At 38.3% G+C, this 27863-nt stretch overlaps 1 protein-coding gene across 2 annotated transcripts; it reads left to right on the top strand.

Moving 5' to 3' along the window:
* The first annotated feature begins 138 nt into the window (after positions 1-138).
* Positions 139-26707, top strand: smap2 (small ArfGAP2). Of its 2 annotated transcripts, none has more exons than XM_081377009.1 (10): positions 139-747; positions 18657-18790; positions 18889-18974; positions 19078-19156; positions 19242-19301; positions 20581-20656; positions 20735-20856; positions 20980-21151; positions 21241-21530; positions 23621-26707. In XM_081377009.1, exons 1-10 carry the CDS (start codon positions 645-647, stop codon positions 23744-23746), a joined length of 1248 nt encoding a protein of 415 aa, XP_081233135.1. In that variant the 5' UTR covers positions 139-644; the 3' UTR covers positions 23747-26707. The 2 variants fall into 2 exon arrangements, with proteins under 2 accessions (XP_081233135.1, XP_081233136.1); XM_081377010.1 differs by lacking the exon at positions 139-747 and adding an exon at positions 2774-2874.
* The last annotated feature ends 1156 nt before the right edge of the window (positions 26708-27863 follow it).

Genomic DNA, 27863 nt, shown 5'->3' with positions numbered 1-27863 from the left:
ATAGTTACAAAGATACAGTCCTTAAAACATCTTTCCTGTGTGTGACTGACAACGAACATGAATGGATGTTGATCAATCGGATGTGCGCAGTGTTGCCTCTCCCCGCAGGGGGGCGTCATTTCACATTTTCTAGAAATTACACAAAGGGGTTGTAATTCACATCTCCGAACGGCGAACATCACGACCGCAATTGTCAATCTGATGCTGGATTTAGTCTATATCGTTTAGATAGTGAATGTTATAAAAAGCACGTCTGTCGACCACCAGCAGACACAACAGAGGCAGAGCGGTGACTCATGAGATGAGTAATACTGAAGTGTAACGTTGACTGTTAGCGCGTGAACGTGCTCGAGGTGTCTCTGATTCTGCGGGTGGAAAGTTGGGTGTCAAGGACCAGCGAATGTACAGAGGGGAATATGGTGTTTTTATATGATCTGTGGTTCACAGCTTTTTCCTCTTCCTGGTAAGATTAGCGGAAGCCAGCAGTACTGTAGTGTTTTCTCTCTCTCTTCATCTGCAGCAGCCTACTGTCTGTCAGCGATCCGCTTCCCGGTGTTTCATTAACGGACAAACATCTGAACATCTTCTCAACGGCTTTGGACTATCACAGAGAAGGTCGGTCAGTGAGATACTGATTTCTGAAGATGACGGGTAAATCAGTCAAAGACATTGACCGCTATCAGGCTGTTCTCACATCTCTTCTCGCGTCAGAGGAAAACAAGTTTTGCGCTGATTGTCACGCGAAAGGTAAGGGTCATATTTCACATTGAACAGTTCTTACTACGGTTTCCTATTTCTGCAGTTAGAAATTGATTATATTTGATGTTCAGTGTTTGTGTATGAGTGTTTTGGATTAGGCCCTGTGTGTTTTACATCAGTTTGGTTGGTGTGTTGTTGTCCGATTCGTGAGTGAATCGTTCTTTTGAATCGGATCAGTTTGATGAATCGGTTGAACCGGTCTGAGTTGTGCGTTTTCCAAATTGATTCGTAACACAATATCGTGGAAACCATTGGACCCAGTTTAGGTTTACGATGTGTTTAGGAAACTCGGGCTGTACAAAATGTATAGTAGACATGATTATGACTCAATTGTATTCAACAACAAGCATAAGAAACGATTTATTTTAGCTTTTAATTGAAACATTCTTTTCTATAATTAACTTCTCTAAAAAAGCCTAACTTTACTTGTCACCCTAGGTGTACAGTAAGGTAAATGCAAAGTAAATGTTGGTTCTTGTAGACTTGATTGGCTGCAACAGACTGAATTGGGAAGCAAATTACACCTTTTTAAACAAAACTTAAGCGGAAATCATAACCAAGAATGTCTTTGTGGCCTTATTAAAATGTTTTAAAGTGTAATAAGGACCACGTGATGTCCAGACATAAAATAACTGCTGAATCGTTTTAAAACTAGTAAAGAACTGATTTGCGCCAATGAATCGAACTTCCTTAGCCATCATTTAACAACAAAGCAGATAGATCATTTGCCCCAGACAGCAATATAGTGTCGGCCCAGATCCGGCCCACATCTGGTATGTGTTGAATCCACATATACCAGATGTGGCCCGGATCTGGGCCGACACTGTTGCTGTCCTCTAATTTTGTCAACTACTGGGCTTTTATTTGGGAAGTTGGGAAGGGAAGTTCATTTGGACAGACCCTCATTCCCTTGATTTTGAGGGAATAAACTAGTCTATATGTACACTTCAGGCAGATCCATAGACCACAATGCAACATGATTGTGACGTCACAACAGCAACTCCCATAGCAGATTCCAAGTGGTCAAGGGCTTAGGGCGTTCCATTTAAACATATTGCAAGGGTTCCGTCAGTAGTGGGCACTCGTGCAACGTAAGCGACGACGTATTTGTAAAGGGAAGGTCATTAAAAAAGTGGACTTACAAGCCAAAGTGTTCATGAAAAGGAAGTTGTGATAGTCTTTACTTCCCTATTGTGACATACTGTATCCGAGTGAAACAGCTTCTCGAACAAAAAAATAAATAAATTAGGGCGGGGCTTGATTTTATCCATCGAGAATTGATTGGATGGTTGTGGTTTGCTCTTGCTGTGATCTAATGTGAGTGACAGGTTGTTCTGCCTTCAGATGATGTTGCAAATGAGAGGGGAAGTTACTTTGATTAAAGATTAAGAGGGCACATGAATTAAAAAAAATAATGTGCACAGATTTGGATTATAAATTCTGCAATATTCCATACAAATTTGTATGTTTATTTATTTTTTTATAAATAATCACCATATTGATTTGGCCATTGGATAAAGAGTTCAAATAACAATGATAATGACATTTTGTTTTTCAGTTTGAGATGGTACTGAAGATACCTTTGCTGTTGTGGTTAAATTTCACATGAACTTGTGTTACACACATTGCGCAAATGACAGTGCGCACACAAACACTGGGCAAATTGTGCTGCGTCTGTGATTCTGCTTGTCTAACCGTTAATGTTGGCTGACTTCCCTGTTTGACCTCCAGCCCATAAGGGACACAGTTCTACCCTTCTCCTTATTCTTAGAGGCCGACTGCTATTGGTCGGACGTAATCTGTTCCCGGCCCTCTCTGTCTCATGTACTTGAGCTTGAGGACACTCAAAACTTCTTGTGTTCTCTCTCAAACATATTCCAGTTGCCCTATCTGAATGCTTCTCTACTTGTTTTGAATGTGTCAATTGGTTGTGTAACATACGTTTGTTCCCTTTTTCATACTATCTATTGCACAAATACATGATGCAAGAGAAGAAGCTTGTGTAATACAGCCTGTTTTGGAAAAGGGAATGATCCCACAAGCAGTGAAAATCAGAGCGGGGAAATCCTTGCAGACAATCAAGACAAGGCCTAAACTTATTTGCAGAACAATAAGGTAAACGGTAGCTCTCAGTGGTCAAGCAAGACTAACAGGTTAGATTATTAATGATGAGCCATTTCCACATAAATGTTAGCTTTGCTCTCACTGAAAAAACAACAACAACAAACTGTGTTTTGTGTTGAAACTGTGGGAGAAATTGTGTTTTAATGGTCAACTGGCATCTGATTTGACACATTGTGTGTAAGTAAGTAAGATAAATCTACTTTTTCTGCTATTTTTCTACTAAATCTACTATAAATCTACCTTTGTTAGTCATTACAAAGGGTTACAGTATTTATATTATGAACTTATTACTGCATTTCTGTACCACTTTATCACCTTAGTGATACTAGTGTGTGAAAACAGGGCTGGTGGCTCAAAGATCTAGGCTAATATGCAACTTGTGCTAAAGAGTTTTACAGAATGTGTGGAAATAACACTAGCCTATTTCTCTTTACAGGCTAGAACACAGCTTCCACTATTGCATGCGAGATTGTTTGCTTTCTGGTGGTTTGTGCATTATAGGGAAGAGTGTTCTTATTGTTAAAGAGCGTCATGTGATAGACAGGTTATTGTGTATCGGTAATGCCCTGACATGTGTTTTGAGTGACAGATGAATTGAGAAACTTTACTGACTCTAAATAGTTCTTATTGGGCATGACATTGTTTTGTTTGCACTCTTTTCTTTAAATGCATTTTTGGTCCATGACAATTGGGTTATTTAGCTATGTGTGACAGACATTGCAAGTCATTGTATCACTTGCAGTATTATACAAGAGCGAGATGAGCGTCTCAGTGAAACTGCACCTTGTAATCTAGCCTAGTTCCTAATGATTTGTAGCTTAGTGCGAGAACTGTTCCACACGCACCACCAGTCAAAAGTTTGGAAAATTAATAGGTTTTGTTGCAAACTTTGAGTCAACATTGTGACCATTAACATTTCATTATATGGTGAAATTAATATGTCAGTAAAGACATTAAATATTCTGTTGCTCAGTTTTATTAAAGACATTTAATACTGTTGTTCAGTTTTATTTCAGTTCAGTAAGTGTACTTAAAGCAGTTCACCCAAAAATGAAAATTCTGTCATTAATTACTCATCCTCGTGTCGTTCCAAACCCATAAGACTTTCATTCTTTGTAACACAAATGAAGATCTTTTTGATGAAATCTGATAGCTTTCTGTCCCTCCATTGACAGTCCACGCAACTACTTTCGAAAAGCTTCAAAATGTTCACAAAGAGATCGAAAAAATAGTCCATATGAATTGAGCTGTTTAGTCCAAATTTTAGAGCCTCTGTTTATGTTTGCTGATCAATGTTTGTATGTGAATAAATGCCTAAATTCAGAAATGAGAGTCTTATGGGTTTGGAACAACACGAGGGTGAGTAATTAATAAAATAATTTAAATTTTTGGGTGAACTATCCCTTTAAACATACAAGTTTTGAGAGACCCTGTTACTCAATTAACTTGAGGGAAAGAGTTTAGGCTACTAAATCAATTGAGTACAGTCAACTTATAAGGCTTTTCAGTGCAGTGAGGTAAAAGTTGTTGGAAATGTAATTTTGTCATTTCTAGCAAGTTACAGCTCTTATTTGGCTTTTATTGAGTGATCATTTTGGCTCCAGGTTGAATGTGTTTGCTAAATGAATTGATCAGACGTTAGAGATAGACAACTGTAAGCACACATACAGAAATAGGCCCAGCTATTGTGCTGTTGTGATAGGAAGCCACAAATACTCCTCTAGAAACAATTTTAGCAAAGAATAGATTTCCTTTGATGGTTTCCTTTAAGCGTGTCACCTTAGCAACTTGGTAGATGGTAACTACCTGTTTCTTCCTGTTTTGGCTGAAGCTCACTTCCAGTAGTCTGTGATTTAGTATTGAGCTGAAATCATGCGAGTAATACAAAGAGCTGTAATAATCTCTGGAGTTCAACTGGTGCTTGTCTTTTAACAATCCATTCATTAAGCTGCTGGAACTGTGCATGATGCCGCATTAAAGGGTTATTTCTTATCTTTATGTCTGTCGTTGCTCATAATGCTCACACTTTTTTTTGTCTATTAGTTGCAGGTTGTTGATTGTGTGTGAGGGACAGGTTGTGTTAGAAATGGAAATCAGAGAACGGAATTGGTTTTACATGTGACCTTTTCTCCCAGAACACCTTGGAATATGAGGCTCATTTGCATTCTCTTGTTCTGCGGTTGTCATGGAGATATCACCGTGGAGGCTGAGGTTGGAGTGGATTGAGGATGTGATGCGGGAGGACACGATGACTGTCCCTTATAGAGCTGGTAAGTCCCGCCCCTTCCGCTAACCCCGCTGGACCTCTAGGTTAAAAAACCGTCAATGCAAGTGAATGGGAGAAAATAATTATTTTCTGGTCCCGTTTGAATTTTGCCATGAATGTGAACATATGTTGTCTGTGAATTTTTTTATATAACTTTTCGTGTAAAGAATGCTACAATTTAGCATGTAGAAGTTTGATACGGGTAGACTTTGTGTGTGAGCACTTTGTGGACTACAACTCATCGCTGCATTCGACGAGTTTGAAACGTCAACACCACTCGCACACGGACACTAGGGGTGTTTCTCAATATGCGTTCTTCAGCGATCTTGCGTCCTTGTGTTCTCGTTTTACGTCATCAAAACCGTCGACGTTCAGACCCAATTCTCAAGAACGCAAGTACAGAGGACGCATGAAAGAACCCGGATGTGTTCTTGATACCGAGGATGCATCGAATGCAGACTTGAGCTAGTACTCGCCTGGTGTCCCAGAAGTCATTGCGGCAGGTTACGAGTTCGTTCTTCCAAGGAAGCTTGGCAAGACCGGTCTCCACGAGAACACAAGTCCGTTCTCTGCGTTCTTGGAATTGAGAAACAGCCTAGCTCACGGATCCCGCTAAACATGGCTGTGTCTTTGGTGCACTTCACCGCCTTCTTTCAGGGAGAGGACAAAATTGTTGAGGTTGGCGAAAACCACGGGTAAGTCAACTTTATTGGGTGACGTCACATAGGTGACGTAGTCTTTCTCGTTATGTCTTTTCCACAACTGCTAGCCGAAGAATCATACCATATACTTTCAAACTTGTAACATGAAAAGTTATATAAAAAATTCACAGACAACATGTGTTCACATTCATGGCACAATTCAAACGGGACCAGAAAATAATTATTTTCTCCCATTCACTTGCATTGACGGTTTTTCAACCTAGAGGTCCAGCGGGGTTTTACGGAAGGGGCGGGACTTACCAGCTCTATAGACCTTCTCGGCCTCTCACCGAGGAGCCAATGTACTTCTGTTCCAACCCAGACTCATTGGAAAAACGTGTGTGTGGCGGCATTTCTACAAAATATTACGTTGCTTCTTGCAGGTTTTGTGACACTTTCAAAGTGTAATGTCCAGTGAATGTCACTAAAAATGCGTTCATTATAACACGCGTTGCTTGTTGTACATATTGTGGAAGTTCGGAAAATAAGTGTCTGGTGAGCGCCGCTAAAAGGTTAATCGCATTTGACAATAACGTACCACTAGAGCTGCACGATTCTGGATAAATTGAGGATATAGATATAGTCTGTGTGAATGAAAAAGGGTGAATAATGGTTGTAACAGTGTCTAACGAGTGTAATAAACAAAATCATAGAAATAAAAACAAAGACACCAGTTGAATATATTTACAAAGACCCTTCTGTGTGGGTTCTGATGATTTTTAATAGGCTGCAATCAGATACTGTCTGTACATGGTCTTGTGCTGGAAGCATCTCTCTCCCTTTAAAATCGTTGTTTGTTTTACCCAGTAGTTATTTCTAGAACATTTAGCCTAGTTAAGGAATGAATGAAAGGATTTTATTCACATGGCTGCCACATGATGCGCTTCACTCAATTTAGATGCTGTTTTATAATGATGTACACTCTTGGGCAAAAAAAAAAAAAAAAACATTTAGCTTTCAATTGTCTTAACCACAAAATATTGGTCAGGAAATTAGCAAAAGTTAAGCAAGTGCACTACTTAGCCTAAGCCATTGCTGTCTCAGAAAAAGATCAAAGACAGAATTATTGTTTTGGCAGAATATGAGAGTGATGAATCACAATGAAACATGAGTTGCATGTAATGCTCCAGAGCGGTGTCTTTGAAAATCTGCTGAGAAATATAATAATAAATGCATCTCTACCACAGCGAAGCATGAGGAAGAGGATCATTGTGTGGGGAGCCTTTTTGGCTGCTGGTATTGGTGAGATACTTCACTGTAAAAGGACATGTAGGCCTAATGCTTTGGAGTGGAGGAGAATACTTCAGAATGGCTTGCTTCCCACAAATGAAAGACATTTTGACCCCTATAGTGAATATTTGGTCTCGCATTAAACTCAAATTTTAATTTTATCAACTGTCCAGTGAGTGGAACAACACTGACTCTTCTTTCTGTACAAAAGCTGTCTGCAAGACCCACACGGCTTAAACATTTAAAGAAAACTAAGGGGAAGGCTATTCCATACTAAGTTATCTACAGTATTTCTGCAATTCTTTCTAATTTCCTGACCAACAACATCTCATTTTTAATTGCCATTCAAATCGGATATTTGATTCCGAATTTTATTCGTGACTTGTATTGAGCTTTTTGGTTATTTGGTGCAAAGGCAAACTGAAATTAAGATATAGACTTCTTTAGAGTGAATTAGGCTATGTTCACACTTAGCGTCTTGTTTGACAAGAAAAAGTTGACAACGGCGTTTTTTTAGCAAAAAAAAACGCTGGCAGCGTTCGGTTACAAATAGCAGCCGAGCGCGTCTTTTGTTGCTATAACAACAGCTGCAACAGTAGCCTCAAAAAGGCGCTTGACGTAGGGCGTTCTTTTCAGAAAAGTTGAACTTTTTTCAACTTAAAAAGACGCTCTGAGCTGCAGAAAAAGACGCCGGCGGTGGCGTCTAAAAAAGCGCTCAGGACTTTTTTGAAAAAACGGTTTACTCCATAGGGTTATAATGTAGAACAGACGCTGGCAGTTTGAAAAAAGACGTTAAGTGTGAACATAGCCTTAGAAACAAAACTATGCCATTTTGCTTCACATTTTTTTTTCTCACCGTTTATGAAACACTATTGTAATGTCTGGAAATTTGAATGTTACACATTCCAAGGGCCTGACCCGTGTGGGTACTACTTTGGCACAGCAGCAAAACGGCTGTCTTACAGCTTGTGAATTAAAACTCGATTTTAAAGGCTACTAAAGATCATTGCTGTTTGCAGAGCTACAACCATCCCCGGTCCTCCTGGTGTTGAGTCGGCTTTGGAGATTAGCATGAAAGTCAAACTGTGGTCCTAATTCTGCTCACAGACACGTGATAATGGCGTGACACACTGAGAGTTCATGTCTGCATAATTAAATACAAGGCCTGTCTTTATGAATTTCAATCCTGAATAAGCCAAAAAGTCCATCTGCTTTGAGGGGTGCCAGAGTCATTTCATGTCCTCTGGATATTTTGGGGTGAGAGAAGCCCTGTAGCTTCTAGAAAAAAAAAAAAAAACTGGTAGCTTGGCAGGCCAACAATCCCTCATCCTAGAAACCGACGCTTCGTCCGAAATCGAACACTTCCTTATATAGTATGCAGAGAACAGTACTCCAACAGAGTAGTATCCGAATACATATTCGAAAAACACCAGGCGAAAAGATGACCTACTACTACGGGCCAGATTCTGAAGTGTTCGTTTAATGGACACTTTACTATCCCAAGAGGCCACAGGAGAGGATTAATGCATGGCAGTGAAGAAACGCAACTGATAGGTCATGTGACAATAATAACATGGCTGATGTTGTACTTCAGAATTTCATTCATTCATACTATTTAGAACATACTTTTTTAATGGTCACAAAGTAGGTTCAGATTCAAATACCTACATAGACAGCATGTGAAGTAACTTTTCAGACTTTGATTAAAGATTACGATGGCAAACAATTTTTTTCTGTGTATATTAACTTGCACGGATTAATTTTTCACCACAAGACTAGTAATATGCGAAACAAAGTAAATAGGGTCAATTTTGATTTCAGTTGAACTTTAAGATTAGATTAGACCACACCCTCTCCCAGTCGACAGATAAATTAAAATCAGATAATTCACGATTCCAGATAGATTTAATAGAAAGAGGCTTAGCAATGTGATCATTAAGTTTACCATATATTAAAGAAACAGAAGGCTGACTAGAGGATGGTGCGATCCAATCCCACGTAGGATGAGAGGAAATGGTAGCCTGGTTAAAACCAGACCCTTCTCAGTTGAAACTGAGTGTAGGTTCTGGAGAAGCTATGTAGACGAATCATTTCCAAAGGGGCGTCACCAACCGACGTAGCTCAAATTCCGACCCTTCGCAGGGAGCTTGATTGACAGGTGATCTGACCAATCATACTTCGCCATCCGCTATTTTGTCCGACAAAGCAGTTAGGAGAGTAGATTAACATAGGAGGATTTGAACTTGAAAAACGGAGTGTACTGACGCCTTTCCGTGGTTAAAACAACATTCCTTCTTATGTTTGTTCATGTTTATTTGAGGCTATAAATTAACTAGAAGGAAGAGATGATCGGTTCACAAGAACAGCTTTAACTGATGCTCTACAGCGATCTGTCACGGCACATTAAAGAGCAACAAAACGGTATTTATTGTTTAAATTTCTTTCAAAAAATTACCAAATTTGAAAGCTGAGACTTTGTTCAATATGTTTAATATCAAACGTAACCGAAAAGTAGCCTGCTCTGTCCTGTCTGCCAGCTTGTTGTCAGTCTCCTCTCTGCTCCGCAATGTATTTTTCACTGCGTGAGAACCATAGATATCATATAAAGGCTAGATGTCTTAAGGCGGAGTCACTTCCGGCATCACCGGCGGCCAACTTACCACAGGGCTCTGTGAATTAAGGTGAGTGAGCAGCACGCACACAAATCCTCTTATCTCGCTGAAATCTGGACGGATTTACAAACGGTTTGGTTTCTTACAAACGTCATTACCGTGGCTATAATTCTTTCATTTGGAAGTCCCTTTGTATTATAATTTATATGTATGCAGTTTCATAGCTACATCTCTGACGTTTATAACAAACTAAACCGTTTGAAAATCGGTAGAAAATTGAGCAAGTTATGGTTATTTAAAAGTACATGCACCATGTTATGAGTGAGCGAGCACCCTGTGGTAAGATGGCCGCCGTGTGCGGACGTCGACCTCCATTGGCCAGCAGCGCGGACGAGACATCTAGCCTTTATATGATATCTATGGTGAGAACTCCTTCAGCGTCGCTGCGCTGTCGTCATCATGTAAATCCCTCCCCAAACGTTTCTGATTGGTGCCGCGATTTCGGCGGCACAGAAATGAGTTTGAATGGGCTCTTCTCCAGACTATCCTGGAGAGAGAATTAAAATTCGCCGGAAGTAGTCTGGGTTTTCCCAGGCTAAGGAAATGGGGGATGCCCAGGGAACTCCATATGCCTTGAGAGTAGTGCTGGGCGGTTTACCGGTTCATACCGAATACCGGTGTTTATTTTTGTTACGATATGAATTTTTAATATACCGCAATACCGGTGTATGTCGCTTTAATCGGAACGCGGCGCTGCGCGACACAGTCTCGCCCCTCATTTACAACACACGTCTGCGGCGCATTACAGCTGCGACAAGGTTTTATTCCGTCCTCCACGCGGTGCGTCAAAATAGACTAGGCGCCTATATTTAGCGAAGCGGCGCGGAGAGCCGCTTCTGGGAAGCTTCGATCTGAAACACAAGCATTGACTAGAATGGGCACGAGACGTGTGGGGGTGAGAGTGTCTTTTTTTCTCGCGGCGCGCCTGTTTTTATACTGTATTAACGTATCTGAAGTGAACTGACGGTCTTTAGAAAAGTTTCTTTGGTATTACGATTGAATCTTTCTTTATCTTTCCTGATAAAGCAGTGTTTATGAGCGTTGCTGCTTTGTGTACAGCCGTTACCGGGGAAACCACTGTTTCTGCCGCTCCTAAAGCGCGTCCTGCTGGCACCTCTTTGTAAACAGCCTTGCAAACCTGTATTATTAATATTAGTGTGGATTTTTTCTATAATATTCACTCATGACAATAAAATAGGGCATTATAAGTAAATCTACTCCAGTATTTCCTCTCTCAATCAGTAGAAAATGTGGTTAACACCCATCATGCTTAAAAAAAAAAAAAAACGGTAAAAACCGTGAAACCGGTATAATTTAGAAAAAAACCGTGATGTTGATTTTTGGTCAAACCGCCCAGCACTACTTGAGAGCTGAGCGTAACTGAAAAAAGACAAAATATGAGGATGCTGGTAAACAGAACTTCGTTCTTAGTTCTTGAAGTGCGCAGAGCCCCTGGTTATCATATAAGTCGCCGCGTGTGTTTATGCCCAGTGAAGACCAAGAAGGCTGGACAAATGGCTGATTTCCACATAAAAAATCGAAGTTGTGCCATAAGGGTGTGGTGTTACAAAATTTGAAAGGTCCTAAGGCTTGAGATTCTTAAAGTGATACACGGGGCAACTTTTTTTGAGCAATGATGCCGGGCAGTGTAGCCGAGCGATGTTGCTTGGGCACTTTCCCATTGAGAATGGGCAACAAGTTTCTATCTGGATACTTTAGATTGGTTGTAGGCCCTGTGTCTCAGCTGTTTGCCCGTTGTTGGCAACATTGCCTTCAGTGATGTGTTGATCCACGTGGTGTCATGAGCAGGTTTTTCTGTATGTTTGGATACTGTTAAGAAAGGAATTTGAAATCAGGTCTCTGAACAAACATGTTGCACTTTTTCAGTTTCTATGTACTTAAAGAGTGTGTGTGCATCTGTGTTTGTGTGTGTGTGTGGCCGTGTTTGTTCAGCACACATCATCTCACAGTAGGTCCAACCAAAGTCCGTGTTTCTCTTCTGAGATGGTCTTTCTTGTTGTTTGATTCAGGTGCACTGTCAGCTCTCTTTTGGCAGACTAGAATGCTGTCTGTAAGAGGAACACATTGTAGATCACAGCGTGTTAATGTAACTTTAACAGCAACATTACGACAGCTTTGCAGCCCTGTAAATTTCCACAGAGACGGTAAACAAGGCTCCCCGTCAAGCTGGAGGGAAAGCTGTTCACTCTTTTATATAGCCTAGATCAACAGTTGCCTGGAGTGTGTTAAAAAAATGCAGGGCTTTTCTCTATCAGTAGCCATAGACTGTAAAAAAATATGGACGTAGTGTCCGTGACGTCACCCGAAGGTTTCTGAAGAGCATTTTTGAAGCCTAAAGTGGGCGGAGCCGGCCGTCGCCATCTTGGCCTTGCGTCACTCCCGGATAACAGAAAATGGACAAACAGGCGGGGCGTGAGTGGAGCTGAGGAGCGGAGCCTGGCCTGGCTATCTGAAATCACCTAGCTCGACGTGATCGAGTTAGCTGATGATGTAAAGCCAATTAAACGTTCATATTTTTGCCCTTCGAAATATTATAATAGTTAAAAGACATGGCTACAAGTGAGACTGTGTATTACTTTGAGAGTGTTTGTGTACGACAGTGATTTATGTGCATACATGTCCGTCACTCTTTCATGGTCCGTCAGCGCGGCATTGCTCAAGTTCGTAGAGAGCTTATTCAGTCCATTTTAAATTCTGATGTTGGCCGTCTCTCAAATGGGTTATGGTTTAACCGTTAAACCATAGATATATTGCCTTTGAAGTGCAAGTAAAAGCGCTAGAAAATCCGCGCTCATTCGCGGACGGAGAAAGCGCCGACGCCTGCATGATTTCATCTGACGGTACATAAGCATATTATAATCCATCTGTTCCATGGGAGCAGAACGAACGAGCATTTATTGACGTTTTAAATTTGACAACCCCAAAAAGCAACGAAATTGTCAGACATCCATTAGTGCATGTTCACAGAGGAAAACAACTGAAATACAGCGCTGGTTTTTCTCTCGAACGATAACGACGGAATCCAAAGACGTGAGCTTTGTAACGTTACCCAAGTATTAAAATTGTATGAAATGATAATCCCGAAAAAAAGCACAAACACTGCAGAGATTTCAAGTTCAGCAGCTAACATTGCTGAGGTGAAGTGACGGCTAGCAACAGCAGACAAACGGCTAGCACTGACAGCGGCAATCCATCTGTCACTCAAGTGGCTTGGCCACACCCTTAAATTTAAATATTAATCAACTAAACGGACGAGTTATAAAATAATTCACCCCCCTCACAGTTGTTATGAAGGGCAAAATTAGCTGTATAGACCAAATCCACATACAGACACCAGGCTTTAAACATGTTTTTTTCTGCTGTAAAGTTGGTCATTTTAACATGGGGGAGATACAGATTTGACTCACTTCTGACAACAGCCTCAAGCGGCCAGTCAACGAATTACAGTTTAACTCACTTCCGTGTTGGTTTCAAGAGAGAGACGGGGAGGTTGCCGCTTTTGTCAGTAGCTCAGATTTTTTTCTGCCTACCCACAATGCCCCAGCACAATATTATACATTTTCACCTCACACATTTTTACACACTAACTTTAAAAAGTTTCATGGGTTCAGTTCATAAAGAAAATAATACTTTTATTCAGCAAGGATGCATTAAATTGATCAGAAGTGGCTTTCACATTGTAACATTTTGAAAGTTTGAAAAACATTAAAACACTTTTTACCAACCCCAAAGTTTTCATTAGTAATGTATAAATAATATTATTATTTGCAATACATGTATACAATTGTTATTAAACATAAATATATAATATTTATATTTTAATGCATTTATATAGTATTAAATAAATAGTATTAAATAAATATAGTATAACATGGTTTTATATTTATAAATATATAAAAGTATGAATGTATATGTATTTATAATATATTTTTATATTTTCACTCATTAACATGTTTATATTTATGAATATAATAATATAAAGTATAAATAATGTTATTATATATATTTATAATATTAATTATATTATTGTATTTTCAGAAAATATATGGGGATACAATTTATGTTAGCCAGTTATTAGACAACATTGTTGAATAAAACAGAAAAATACAATGTTGTTAAGATGCACGATATATTGGCCACCATATCAGTATCGGCCGATATATGTTAATTTGTAATGTTATCGTTATTGACACGATAAGAAAATTTGGCCATTATATTAAAGCCGATAAATAATAATTTCTTTAAGCTGAGACACTTCAGATGCACGCTGTTTGTAAAAACCATGATGGTTTTTAATTGCTTGAAATAGGATTGGAATCACTTTGAAAAGGAAAATAGTACAGTCAAGTGCAATATGTGCCGCGCAAGTATCATCTATCTATCTATCTATCTATCTATCTATCTATCTGTCTGTCTGTCTGTCTGTCTGTCTGTCTGTCTGTCTGTCTGTCTGTCTGTCTGTCTGTCTGTCTGTCTGTCTGTCTGTCTGTCTGTCTGTCTGTCTGTCTGTCTGTCTGTCTGTCTGTCTGTCTGTCTGTCTGTCTGTCTGTCTGTCTGTCTGTCTGTCTGTCTGTCTGTCTATCTATCTATCTATCTATCTATCTATCTATCTATCTATCTATCTATCTATCTATCTATCTATCTATCTATCTATCTATCTATCTATCTATCTATCTATCTATCTATCTATCTATCTATCTATCTATCTATCTTTCTATCTTTCTATCTTTCTATCTTTCTTTCTTTCTTTCTTTCTTTCTTTCTTTCTTATAGGATATATTTATAGATTTATCGGCCAATATATAAGTTCGGCTTTCAAATATAAAGATTTATCGTTATCAACCAAAAACATATTGGTGCATCCTTAGTTGTTACGGTGGTCAGTGCGAGTAAATATTGAGCTGTGATGCTCAATTCCTCTTGACTGTTGTCTACCAAAAAATAACTAAAAAATACCTCAAGTTTTTATTTGCAAAGCATAAAACAGCATGTACGTGAATGTTAAATACTGGTAAACAACAACAACACAGCAATGGCCTGATACAGCAAGTGATGTTTCTGTCAACTGGCCCAAAACTCTCTTTTATTGTTCCTGGACCATCATGCCATCTTGTTTGTTTTTCCCCAAAAGTGATTTCCCTCTTGGAATATGTAATATTCAAATTTTTTGAAATCCTGTTTTCGTGGGTTTTATGAGCTGGAAGCCCAAATTATGTACAAATAAACAACTAAATACTTGAAATTGTTTAAGTTGTGGGCCCTAAATCTATAATCTATGGAAGTTTAACGTTTTGAATAGAATTATGGAAATAAACTTTTCCATGATATTCAAATTTTTTGGAAAGGGTCTGTTTATTTTATTTTATTTTATTTTATTTGTTGGTACGCAGTTGATAAGGGTGTCAATGTGATGTTTTTCCCTTGTTTCATCATCTACCTGGTCAAAAACCATAAGCTTAATCATAATAATAACACATCCTATTCAAGGTATTATGTCCATAGCATAAACCGTGCAGGAGTCACCGACCGGGTTCAAATGCCCAAGTATGAGCATGGTGATTTTTGGCTTAGCAAGTAGGCTACCACTAATAAACAGGTGGCTTGGCAATGGCATGTGTCCTTTCTCCGGCTCTCACTGTTGCTTCTCTTGAATAGGTTAATAAGTGTGAACAGCATGTGTGAATCTCTCCGCCCTGTTCTGCATCTCTTTTGTGATTCACCCTGAAACCTGCCTAACTCCACATGACTGTTTATTACAGCCTCACATGTTCTCCATCCCACACGCAAACACCATCTCTCTCCCTGTGCCTGATCTGACGTCCTCCAGTAATACCTCGCAAGCTGATTACCCCTTAGCCATGCGGAAACAGAGAGAGAGGAGGGATATTTGTAGGTGGGGGATGAATAGGTAATCTAAAGAGGGCCTGCGGCACAGAAGAGCTCATGAAAATTGTGTTTTATACAGCTGCAGCGAATCAACGTGCATCCCGTTGGGAATATCCTTTTCCTCTGGCACAGGGCCATCTCATATTAGAGTCCATGCCAGATCTCAGATGTGAGTGTGACCGTGTGCATAGTGAAGACGTGAACCGAAGCCCTGGTGCTCCATTAAGGGCCAAATCAACACATTTATAGCCGAATAAATATTAGATCTCAGATTTCATGATTGAATTTTGGCTTTCTGCGTTTAGATGGTCTTGTCTAGCCTGTCCATTGATTCCCAGAACACAGTATGGTCTACTTTCGCCCACTTACACAGGAAAAGACCGTCTGACCGGCATTTAAAGCACCCGACCACAGTTCATTTGTTTTATGTGCTTTTGAGGGGTGAGTGAATCTGAAATTGCTCAGAAAATAATAGCACAATTAAAAAAAAAAAAAAAAATATATATATATATATATATATATATATATATATACATATATAAATATATATATGGCTCAACTAGAAGTCCAGATGTATTAAGTACTAATAATTTCACTTAAATGTAAAATACAGTAAAACATACAGTTATGTTGTGTGAATAGTTTACTTGTTACTAATGTTCTTTTGAGTGAATCAGAACCATACAGCATGACCAGTGTAGTCTGACTCCTGAATGAATGACTCTGAGTCGATTCTTTTGAGTGAATCGAGCTCATATTGTTTATGACTACATAGTGTAGCATAGTTATGACAACATGAACATAACTATGACAATGTGTAGATAAAAATACACAATGTATTTTGTTAGTAGTATTTTACAAACATTCATGGATAAAATATGTTACCAAAGTGTATAATGCTCACCTGCATTTTAAAATGTAATTTGTTCCTGCATGGCAAAGCTGAATTTTCAGCATCATTACTCCAGTCTGCAGTCACATGATCGTTCAGAAATCAGTCTAATGCTGATTATAGTGATCAATACAATTTCTTATGTTTATCAATGTTGAAAATTGGAAATGGAATTGCATTTTTTTCTTATAGGTTATTTTTTCTTTATGAAATTAATTCGTTAAATTCTTTTACAATTCTCTTTCCAACAAAACTCTGATTATTTTTCAAAGATCCGATGCAAGGCAACTTTGTCAAATCCAGTTATTATTAATTCCTCACAAGCCTCACCATCATCTGGAACTTATTTTCAAAAGTGCTTTTCAGTTTTTTGTGTGCAGTACGTACGAGACAGTCAGCAACCGGCCTGTGGGCGTGCCATCTGATGCTTGCTCAAGGTTAGACTGTCAAATTTGTGTAAAATTAGATCCACTCCGATGAATATAACCACAGCAGGTGCGCTTTGTAAACAGCAGGTATGACCGTCCCAGAATGCTGTGCACTTGTTCCAGAGAATCCTGAGCAATTAAGAGGAAATGTTGCCACAACAATCCTCTGTGACATCTCATCAGGAGAGCAACCAGAGCAATAACGTAATGTGGTGCTGCCACCTACTGGCCAAAACTGGCATTGCTTCAAAAGAGCAGAAAAGCTCAGTGCTTGTGCTCGGAGACAGTCTTCGGCATTGTCTTTGAAGCTTGCTCGTGTCTCAGCAGAGTACGGTTACATAATGTGTTTGAAGTAGGAAAAGAGAAAAATGGTGATAACTACACATATAGCCTATGCACCTTCAGGCATGGTTCTTTGTTGCAGGTAGTGTGGGCTTTATCATGACTGAGCGCCTGTGTGTGTGATTTAAGAGTACAGATGCTGCAGGGGCTGGTGGGTGTGTGTTATCAGCGTTGTGCCAGCGTGTCCACATGACTGGCCAAGCTGGATTAGTGATTGTAGTGTGTGAAGCTTGTTATTTTTCTTTACTAATGCCAAGCAAGAGAATGTAAATATCACTCCTCAGCAGGCGCCCTCTCTATCTCTCGCTGCCTTCTGTTTTTCTGTCCATTCTCTCCTTCACTGACTCATTAAATTGCTTCAGGGAGGGTTGGGCCGAATTCTGATTTTAAGAATTGGCCCCATTTCAGTTCATGAGATGGAATTTGAATTAAACTGTCCACACTCCACAAGAAGAGGAATTTGCTGCATTTTAAAGCATAATGAAATCTGTAATTGTATAACTATTATAAAAATGAATATTAGCGCCAAAATTCCAATCAATTTCTACAATAATAATTGATTATGTACATAAACAGATGATTATTGTTATTCAATCAATAGCCTATATTCACAAAAGTTTGGGGTTGATAAGATTTTTTAAAATGTGTTTGTGCTCTGCTCACCAAGGCTGCATTTATTTGATCAAAAAAAAGTAATGTATCTATATTATCACAATTAATAAATTCTATTTTAACATATTTTCAAATGTGATGAATTTTCAGCATCATTACTCTAGTCTTCAGTGTCACATGATCCTTCAGAAATCATTCTGATATGCTTGATTTGCTGCTCAAGCAACTTTTCTCTTATTATTATTATTATTATTATTATTATCAATGTTGAAAGCAGTTGTGCTTCTTAATATTTTTGTTATAAAAACGTTAGAAATGTATTTACTGTCATTTTTAATTTAATGCGCTCTTTCTGCATAAAAGTATAATTTTTAGTATAAGTATAAAAAAATGCTTACTGTTATATAATATATATTTTTAATAAATCAGAGCATTCTGGGAAATTAATTGCTCTTCCACCATGGTCAATAAAATGAAGCTTAATTTTTTTTAAATAATGAAATATATATATATATATATATATATATATATATATATATATATATATATATATATATATATATATATATATATATATATATATATATATATATGTTTCCATTTCAGTATTAATTATTAATATAATTTAATATTCTTAGAAATATAAAAGGTAGATAAAACTGTAGTCCTAATTAAATATCTAATTTCTCTAATGTCTTCATTTTTTATTTTTTTGCCCATCAGGTCCGAGATGGGCATCCTGGAATCTTGGAATCTTCATTTGTATCCGCTGTGCGGGAATCCATCGGAATCTTGGCGTGCACATATCACGAGTTAAATCTGTAAACCTGGACCAGTGGACTCATGAACAGATACAGGTAAGCTTTTTGGATCAAGGTTTCCAGTAGAAAGGGCATTGTTCCTGATTTGATCATGATCATGATCTGTATGATATAGATGTTTTGTATGTGCTCAGTCTGTTCAGGAGATGGGGAACACCAAAGCTCGGCGACTATACGAGGCCTTTTTACCAGAGTGCTTCCAGCGCCCAGAGACAGACCAGTATCCTTTAGCACTTATGAATGTGTGTGCAAAACTGTGCATGTATGTTTAAGATTATTCTCCTCTCATGTTAAAAACATTTTCCTTAAACATCGCGATACAGAGCTGCAGAGATTTTTATCCGTGACAAATATGATAAGAAGAAATATATGGATAAATGCATTGACATCCAGTCCTTTAGGGTAAGTCCAAAGATTTTGTAATTTTAGTTTTATTGTTAGTTTGATTTTTGTAAAAGAATAAAGTTAATTTCCTTTCCATTTTCAGAAAGAGAAGAGCGAGACGGTAACGAAAGAGGCTCCTGTTGTTTTTGAAAAGATGAAGCTGGTGGGTTTCTGCATTTGTGCAATTTTAGCTGTTCTGTTTAAAACGGTGGTTCTCAACCTTTTTTACTTGAATGCTCCCCGATATTGGGTCTGGTATATATATATATATATATATATATATATATATATATATATATATATATATATATAACATACATACATGATATATAATTGCTATAGTTATGACAGCTGCTTTTCAAAAAAAAAAATTGAATGGAAACAGGAAGTATTGATAAATTAAATTAAAACTGTGATTGAGTGATTTCAGAAGTTTCAAGAACTGTATGTTCCTCAATTAAAACAATAGTTTTTCAGTTATTGATGAAACTCATCTTGAGGTTTCCTTGGAAGTTTCCTGAGGCTCAGTAGTGGGTCATGGCCCTCTGGTTGAGAACCACTAGTTTATAGACCTAAAACCCAGAAGAGAATTAGCTTTTTTAAACCATGCATTCCCTCAGGAATTTCTAATGGGTTTTAAAATAGCAATCGTTTTGATTTTACGAGGAAAATTGTGTATGTGGTTAATATTACTTGAAGAGACTCAACGTCTTGTTCTAACCTTATATTGAACACCCGTGCTCTAAAACTGAAAACATTGATAAAACATTTTCATTATAATGAAGACATTAGAAATTCCTGATGGAGCCTTCTGGGTTGACCTAGATTGATGGACAGTTAAACAACTTTGTTAAAGGGGATCTATTATGGTCTTTTCCATAGTCTGAATTTTGTTTTTTGGGTCTACTAGAATTGGTTTTCATGCTTGATTATTCAAAAAACACAATATTTTTGACATTTTATTGCAGCATCTTGCTTCCCAGTGTTTCAGTAACACAGTCTCTATGAAGCCCCTTCTTCCAAAAAGCACAGTGTGCTCTGATTGGTCAGCTGGATCAGTGTGTTGTGATTGGTCAAATACTTTGAGCGTGTTTCGAAAATGCCCCTTACCATTAAAAAAAAAAAGCCCTTTACCATAACTGCAAGTTTCAACACACCACTATCGCAACTCAACCAGACCTCGCTCCTTTTTTATCCTATACCTTGGGCGGGAATTATTTAACTATATTATTTGTATTCCCAAAAGAAAACTCAAGACTGCAATCAAGGTGTTTCAACAGCATTTGTGCTTTGTAACTTTGCTGACCATGTTCATGTTCAACCACTAACAATACACACTAAATAAAGTTGAAAATGTAAAAAATCATAATAGGACCCCTTTAAAATAACACAATGGTTTTATCATTAACGCACGAGTAAGACTATGTTTGCTTGTCTTGCAGAAAAAAGATGAGCCACAGCAATTCAAAAACACTCCAAAGAAGCAGTCACAGTCTGTTAATGACTTACTAGGGCTAGGTAACGTGCTAAAATACACATTATACATATCAGTACAACCACAATATAGACTTTTGATGCTGAAACTCTCCTTTCCAGATGCCCTAGCTCCTCAAGCTCCCGTGTCCAATGGCAAACAGAGCACTGCAATTAGTCCCGCCCTTGACCTCTTCACCTCTCTGCCTGCTGCTGTCAGCAGCTCAAACTCCGCCAGGAGCACGGTAAAGATGTTCACTGAGATTTCACTTCAGTCCTAACTATGTTTTACTATCTTGAATCCATCTTTAGAGGGCAAACCAAATAGTTTAAGTGTTTTTTTTTGTTTTGGGTTTTTTTCACTGTAGCCTAACTCAGGGTCCATGCCCACTGGACGGGTAGCAGCGTCAGTGCCCGAAAACCTCAGCCTGTTCCTGGACCCCCCCACCAGAAGCGAGGACAGCGGAAAGAAGATGTCAAAGGACTCAATCTTGTCCCTGTACAGCAGTACAGCGCCACAAACAAACATGGCCGCTCATGGTGAGATTAGTTTCAGGATGAAGGCAAATTTGAAATGACTTTTCTGTTGCTTTGTTCTGTTTATGCATGTTTATCTGTTTCTGTTTTAGCTGGCATGTACATGGGAGCAACACAGATGGGCTATGTCCCTGCTGCAGGCTATGGCCAATACCAGGCCCTGGCTGCCCAGCAGGGCATGATGGGGCCTATGATGGCTCCACAGATGAACATAGTGGGACAGGCAGGTGTCATGCCGCAGACCGGAGTGCCAGCTGCTCCTCCGTACATGGCAGGGGTGCAGGGGGGCGTAATAGGAATGCAGAATGGGATGATGGGAAGCATGGCAGCAGTTCCTCAGCAGGCATATGGAGCCCAACAGATGCAGTGGAACATCAGCCAGGTAACAAGCGCAGGAATCACCATTACCATGCTGACTTGAAACTGAGCAAATAGTTTAGGCTTTTTTCACACTGATAGCTCACATCATTTTAGGCACATTCAACTCAAATCCATTTTTGAGTTTGTTTTGGGTTTGATACTTCAAGAACACACAATAAAGAGATAGTGAACCAAAAAGTGAACTAAAAAAAAAAAGAGTCTGCCATCATTTACTCGCCCTGATGATGTTACAAACCTGGATGGCTTGCTCTCTTCTGTGGAACACAAAATAATATATTTTTAAGAATGTACTGATTGTTTTTTCCATTCAGATATCATGATTAGACTGGAGCTTTCATGCTTAAAAAAACTGCTGAAACAAACAAAAACAAAAAATCTGAATGACTCGTGTGCTATATTTTAACTCTTCATATTTCAAATGATACATTGTGGTTTGTTTCTCACACACAACTGCTAATATTCACTGATAATGTTCTTCTAGTGATAATGTTCCTCATTCAAAGCAGTGGTAACTGCAGGGACCGGATCACTGAGTTGAACTTGCAAACCGGATCAATCACATTTGTGAATGGGTCATTGAGAGCAATTTTGTGAAGCAGATCAAAGATTGATTGAAAAGATCTCGCTCAAAAGAACGATTTATTCACAAATCGGATATAGCAACACTGCCTTTTTCAAAATAAATGAATACTTTTATTCAGCAAGGATGCCTTAAAGAGATCAAACGTGACAGTAAAGACATTTATAATGTTACAAAAGATTTCTATTTAAAAAAAAAAAAATTTACTTTCTATTTATCAAAGAATTCTGAATAAAATGTATAATGTATTATCATCATTAATAATACGAATAAATGTTTCTTGAGCAGCAAATCAGCATATTAGAATGATTTCTGAAGGATCATGACTTGTGACACTACAGGAATACATTTTAAAATATACATTTTAATAGAAAAACAGTTATTTTAAATTGTGATGATATTTCACAATATTACCTTTTTTACTCTATTTCTGATCAAATAAATGCAGATTTGGTGAGCATAGGAGACTTCTTTTAAAAACATTTATAAAATCTTGCTGTCCCTATTCCCCAAACTTTCAGGGTTCCCACACATTCTGGAAAACCTTGAAAACCTGGAAAATTTATGACAAACTAACAGACCTGCCACTTGTTCTATTACATTTTATTGGTTTCTTTGTTGTTCATTGACTTTGACTTTAACTAATATTTGAATTTTTAAATGTTCCCATATTTTTTATTATGATAAACACTGGTAACAAGAAACATTTATCATAAAGTACAATTAAGAGCTCATATTAAAAAGTGATATTATAGTTAAGTCATGGACATAAACTGTACATCTTTTAAAGGGGTCCTACTATGCCCTTTTACAAAGTCTTGATTTTGTTTTTGGGGTGCACTGGAATATGATTTCATGCTTGAATCTTCAAAAACACATTATTTTTCACATATTTTACATCATTACAGCTCCCCCCTCTCCAGCCTGTCCCCGAACGTGTTGTTTAGTCCCGGTTTTGATGAAGCCCCTCCTTCCAAATATGAAATGTGCTGTGATTGGCAGCGCGTAGTGCGTCTTAGCAATCTTTTTTTACGCACAAACAGCAACATGACACACTAACTAAAGTTTATTATATAATATATTGATATAGTAAAACTGAAAATGTCCTGGAAAATGATTGCTGAAACCCTGAACCTTTAAACAGCAGTGTTCTTCTATCATGAAAGTGCCAAAGAGATCTCGGGTGGATGTCAAGATTTAATGACTTAAATTTCATCTATTCCTCACACAAAGTTGTCGTGTGGCTTCTGAAGATGCACATGTCTTGTATACACGACATTTATGATACTTTTTTGCAGTGTTTTTGAAGCATGAAAGCTTAAGTCCCCATTAATTGCAACTGTATTGACAAAAATAACCAGTATAAAGTTTCTCCTTTTGTCTTCCACTGAAAAAAAAGCCCACAGGTTTGGAACGACATGAGGGAGAACAAATGAAATCAACAAATGTAAGTGTCATCGTTACTTTCTTTTAATTGCCTGTAATAACCGTTTCTGCTGTCTCTCTCACAGATGACTCAACACATGGCAGGAGTGAATTTCTACAGTGCCAATAACGTGATGGGATACGGTCAGTCCATGGGCGGGGCGGCTGCTCCCGGTTCAAATCAAATGCTTGGGTCACACGTGTGGAAGTGATGACGCCATAAAGAGAGAGAGTGGGACAGTGTGTCTGAATTGGGTGGGCTGGGTTGGCGCCACGACTGAAAGACAGAAGAAGTGGAACAGATTGTTGGAGCAAACACGTTGGGGAGTCGATACGATGATCGCAATCGAAGCATAGTCTCTACCTCCCTCATTCTCAGAGCCAGATTTTCATGCTTGCCTTCAAACAATCACATACTCAGAGAGAGAATAGAGGTTTCCTTCGCAAGGTTTGGTGCGTACGCTCCTCTTAGAATGTTACACGATTCACAGCTTTGATGTTCCTAAATTATGTTTTTGCTACATCCGCTTGAGGATTTGATTTTCTACTCTTTTAGTGGCCACTGTGATTTTGCCAAGTAAGACATGTTCCCGGATCAACATGTTTTCTTGATCCTGGAACAACATTCCTGTCTGAAAATTTAGGGTGTGTTCACACTTGTAGTTCTCTGAACGCTCTCTTGGTTCCTTTGGTCCGGACCAAAAAAAAGAAAACAATACATTTAGTCCTGGTTCGCTTAGTTCACTGGTCATTTTTAACACAGAAACCTAAAGATACAAAACAAAACAAAAAATGGCTTTTATGGCGTATATTTTGCAAAAGGAATTTGTCCAACTTCCAAAACAATGATGTGTGCTGGACTAAATGCATACGTATGTACATATGATGGTATATGATGAAGCTGACAACTCGTGAAGAGCTTATAAAATGTGTAAAGTAGTCAAAACAGCGGCAGGAATCCCTCCCTGACACACACGACGAACTGTGATGGGCAACATTGCAACTAAGACGAGAAAATACAGGTATGCTTGAGCATTCTGTAATTTTTAGGGTCGCATCTTGTGAGATCGTGTCCTGTTTTTGGTTGGTTTACATGTCTTTGGTCTGCGTTTATATTTCAGTTGAACTGCACCAGAGTTTGTTTGGAAGCTGAACACATTGGGCTCGGTCCGCTTCTTTGGTGCGCACCAGGGTTCGGATTCTAGCCTTCACACTTATTCAAATGAACCGCACTAACAGAGCAATCACACCAGGGTTCGATTTAATCGAACCAAACATGCCAAGTGTGAACACACTTACACATCATAATCCTAGGCTATTCCTACTACTAATATTAACCCTACCCTTGACTAATCCCTAAAATCAGAGGGAAATGATAGGTGAATAACACTGATGTAGAAGCACCTAACCCTGGTTGCGAGATTAAACTTGACATAAACTGTAAACTTGTCCCACAAATCTGATTGGTTGATTGGAATGTTGCTCCAGGATCAACAAAGATGTTGATCCAGGAACATGTTGTACTTGGTGAAATCACGTTCGCCATATGTTATCAGTGTTAAGTTGCAGTCATATTTACCATTGTTCTGCAGATTTTTGCAGGCAAAATCCAGTCAATTCAATAGGAATTCAATTGATCTGAGACTTTGTGAGGGCAAAAGTTTTCCCTATGCAGATTTCGCAACAGATTCCAGTTGGACGTGTGAATACGCCACGTTTACCAACAGAAACCTGCATTGGACCATTTTTGCTCGTGAAAATTGGCAAAAATGTAGTTCATGTGACCTCACGTTTAGTTTCAATTGAAGTTTAGAAGCCATTTTTGTTTGTAAGGGTCTTAGACTTTACTACTGAGGAAAATGTCTGTTTTATGTCTCGGCTATCAGGTTCTGCAAACCTACGAATGATACTCTTGTAGTGTCGTCTTTCTAACGCACAGGGTACAGTTAAGCCACTATGACATTGCTTTCTGTCTCGCTCGCTCTCAACTCAGGAGAAAAAAGGCTTGGGAGGATGAAAGGGTTCTCACATCCATCTCATAGCAGGAAATTTACATTCAGCCAAAGATTTATTCATGCTCAGTAGTCTGCACAGATATTAGGAAAGACAAGTTCTAGATGGATCCATGCTGCTGTGCGTCGTTTCAGAGCGTTGCGGTTTGACCTCAAGAGTTTAATTGCGCCATTGATTGTATTGTACACTGCTTTTTTCCCTCATTACTGAGTGCAGGATCACCGCTGTCTGAGAGAACGACATTTTGGGACACTCAGGCTGCAGTTTGGACCGAGACCAAATGAATGTTTCACTCTGACTGCTGCCCGAAGAGCAGAATTTGCCATGACCACTGTGTGAAGTTCATTCAGAGCAGTCAGCTTGGGGTTTTATTGACTGCTCGCTGTTTGTTTGAACCTTACATCTACTTTTAAAGTAACCAATGTGATGAGGTTCACTCTTGATGACTAGGACCCCTTTAAAACAACAACTTCCTTGGTGAATAAACAACCTAAGCTGGTTTGCTGGTCTGGTTTACTATATGTTTTAGGCACTTGGCAGGTGGTCTGGCTGGGACACCAACTAGCCAGCATCAAGTTGGCTAGAATACCAACAAGACCATCTAAAACAAGCTAGAACACATTGAACGAGACCAGAGAACCATCTTAAGCTGGTTTAATGTGTTTTGTTTTATTAAATTTTTTGTTCAGGGTTAAGCAGTTGTACATGCATTAAACACATCTGTGCTTTTGTGTTTATTTTCAGATTATGTTTTTATCTTTCATAGCCATAGAGACTGAAAATGTTCTGCCTAGGAAATGGATTTTTTTTTCTCAGTATTAGATTTCTAAAGGAGTTCATTGCGTTAGACTTCTCTGCTTTTGAAAATATTTGGTTTTTCGTTGTAGCCCTGAATGTAAAGAATTGTTTGCTAATATTATTACTTGTGCTTTGAATACCTCGGTGAGTATGTGGTCTGAAATGACAATGTCGTTGTGGTTTTGCACATCACTGCTCTCTATTGGTGTACAGTAGTGTTGTCATCACATAATTTGTTGCTGAATGATTTTTTTTTTTATTGTGCAAACACATTTAATTTGAATCTGCATTGCATTTTTTAGGTTTTGTATGTGCGTTTGCTTTATTCTGATTAAATGGGACCATTATTTTCTCACAATTAGGCACGTGTGAACCTGTAAATACCATGTTTGTGATTTGAGACTTATAACCCTCTATGTAAGGTCCAAGGTTTTATCTTTAATTTAAAACTATTGTTATAATAGCACTTTACAGTAGAAGCTTGTATGCATGACTTGTTCATTGAGAAAGTTTTTAAGACAACATTTAATTCCACATGTGACAGCCTCGCATGCATGCTAGACATTCCAAAATGGCAATCATTGGGTGTTCAAACTGACGTCAAATCAGTGGGATGAAAAATGTTGCTGCTGATTTGATTCTTCTCACCAGATGGATCTGCTTTTAAACTTGCACTTGAATGTATCTGTCCGGTTTGTTTGTTACAGTTTTTTTTTTTTTTCAATAGCTAACAAGCATTGTTCAATACTGAAGCCACTTTTTCAAAACTCTTCATACTGTCTGCATTACCAACATGAATCTTGGCCAAACAGTTAATCTCCAAAACCCACTCAGACCAACAAAAATGTAATTTGGCTCAGTAGCCGGCTGCATAAAATGCTTAAACTAGTCTTACAAGTGAGTTATCTATCTATCTATCTATATATACATATATATATATTTTTTTTTATAAGACGGGTCATCATAACTGTTACATAAAAGCGTAGATTGGTCTACTGAATATTCCCTGGCAAACTTGTTTCTGTGGAAGCTTGTTTTGCAATTGCTTAATTAATATCTCACAATACTGACATTTACTCAGAATTGCTAGTTTTATAACTCACAAATCGAGTTTAATAACTTGCTATTCTGATTTCTCCCAGAATTGTAAGGTATAAACTCAGAATTGCAAGATGAATTGTGAGGTATAAACTTGCAATTTAAAAAAAAAAAAAAGGTGACTGTGACTTTTTATCTCACAATTTTGTCTTTTTTTCCTCAGAAATGTGAGTTTGTATCTCACAATTCTGAGAAAACTGACTTTTTTCTTCGCAATTTTGATCCAGCAAGCAATAACCGTCATCTCACCGCCTACGTTAACTATAGACCCAATATAATATGTGTAACCCACTTCTAGCCAAAATAACCTTGAATTTGGTTACTTTTTGCCAAAATAACTTGCGAGATGTATGATATGCCATCATGTAAGCAAAGTAAACAGTGATTACAAGGTGTTTGATTTAATTTCTTCACTCATTT

Source organism: Scardinius erythrophthalmus, assembly GCF_964197995.2.
Source record: "Scardinius erythrophthalmus genome assembly, chromosome: 10".
Classification (NCBI taxonomy): Eukaryota; Metazoa; Chordata; class Actinopteri; order Cypriniformes; family Leuciscidae; genus Scardinius; species Scardinius erythrophthalmus.
This window is presented reverse-complemented; position numbering and strand designations above follow the sequence as displayed.

Excerpts from the sequence above, each read along its gene's own strand:
- smap2 (XM_081377009.1), top strand. The coding sequence starts at position 645 with ATGACGGGTAAATCAGTCAAAGACATTGACCGCTATCAGGCTGTTCTC. Across the intron at positions 18,975-19,077 it reads CAGCGCCCAGAGACAGACCA|AGCTGCAGAGATTTTTATCC; the intron begins GTATCCTTTAGC and ends ATCGCGATACAG. Across the intron at positions 21,152-21,240 it reads AACAAACATGGCCGCTCATG|CTGGCATGTACATGGGAGCA; the intron begins GTGAGATTAGTT and ends TTTCTGTTTTAG.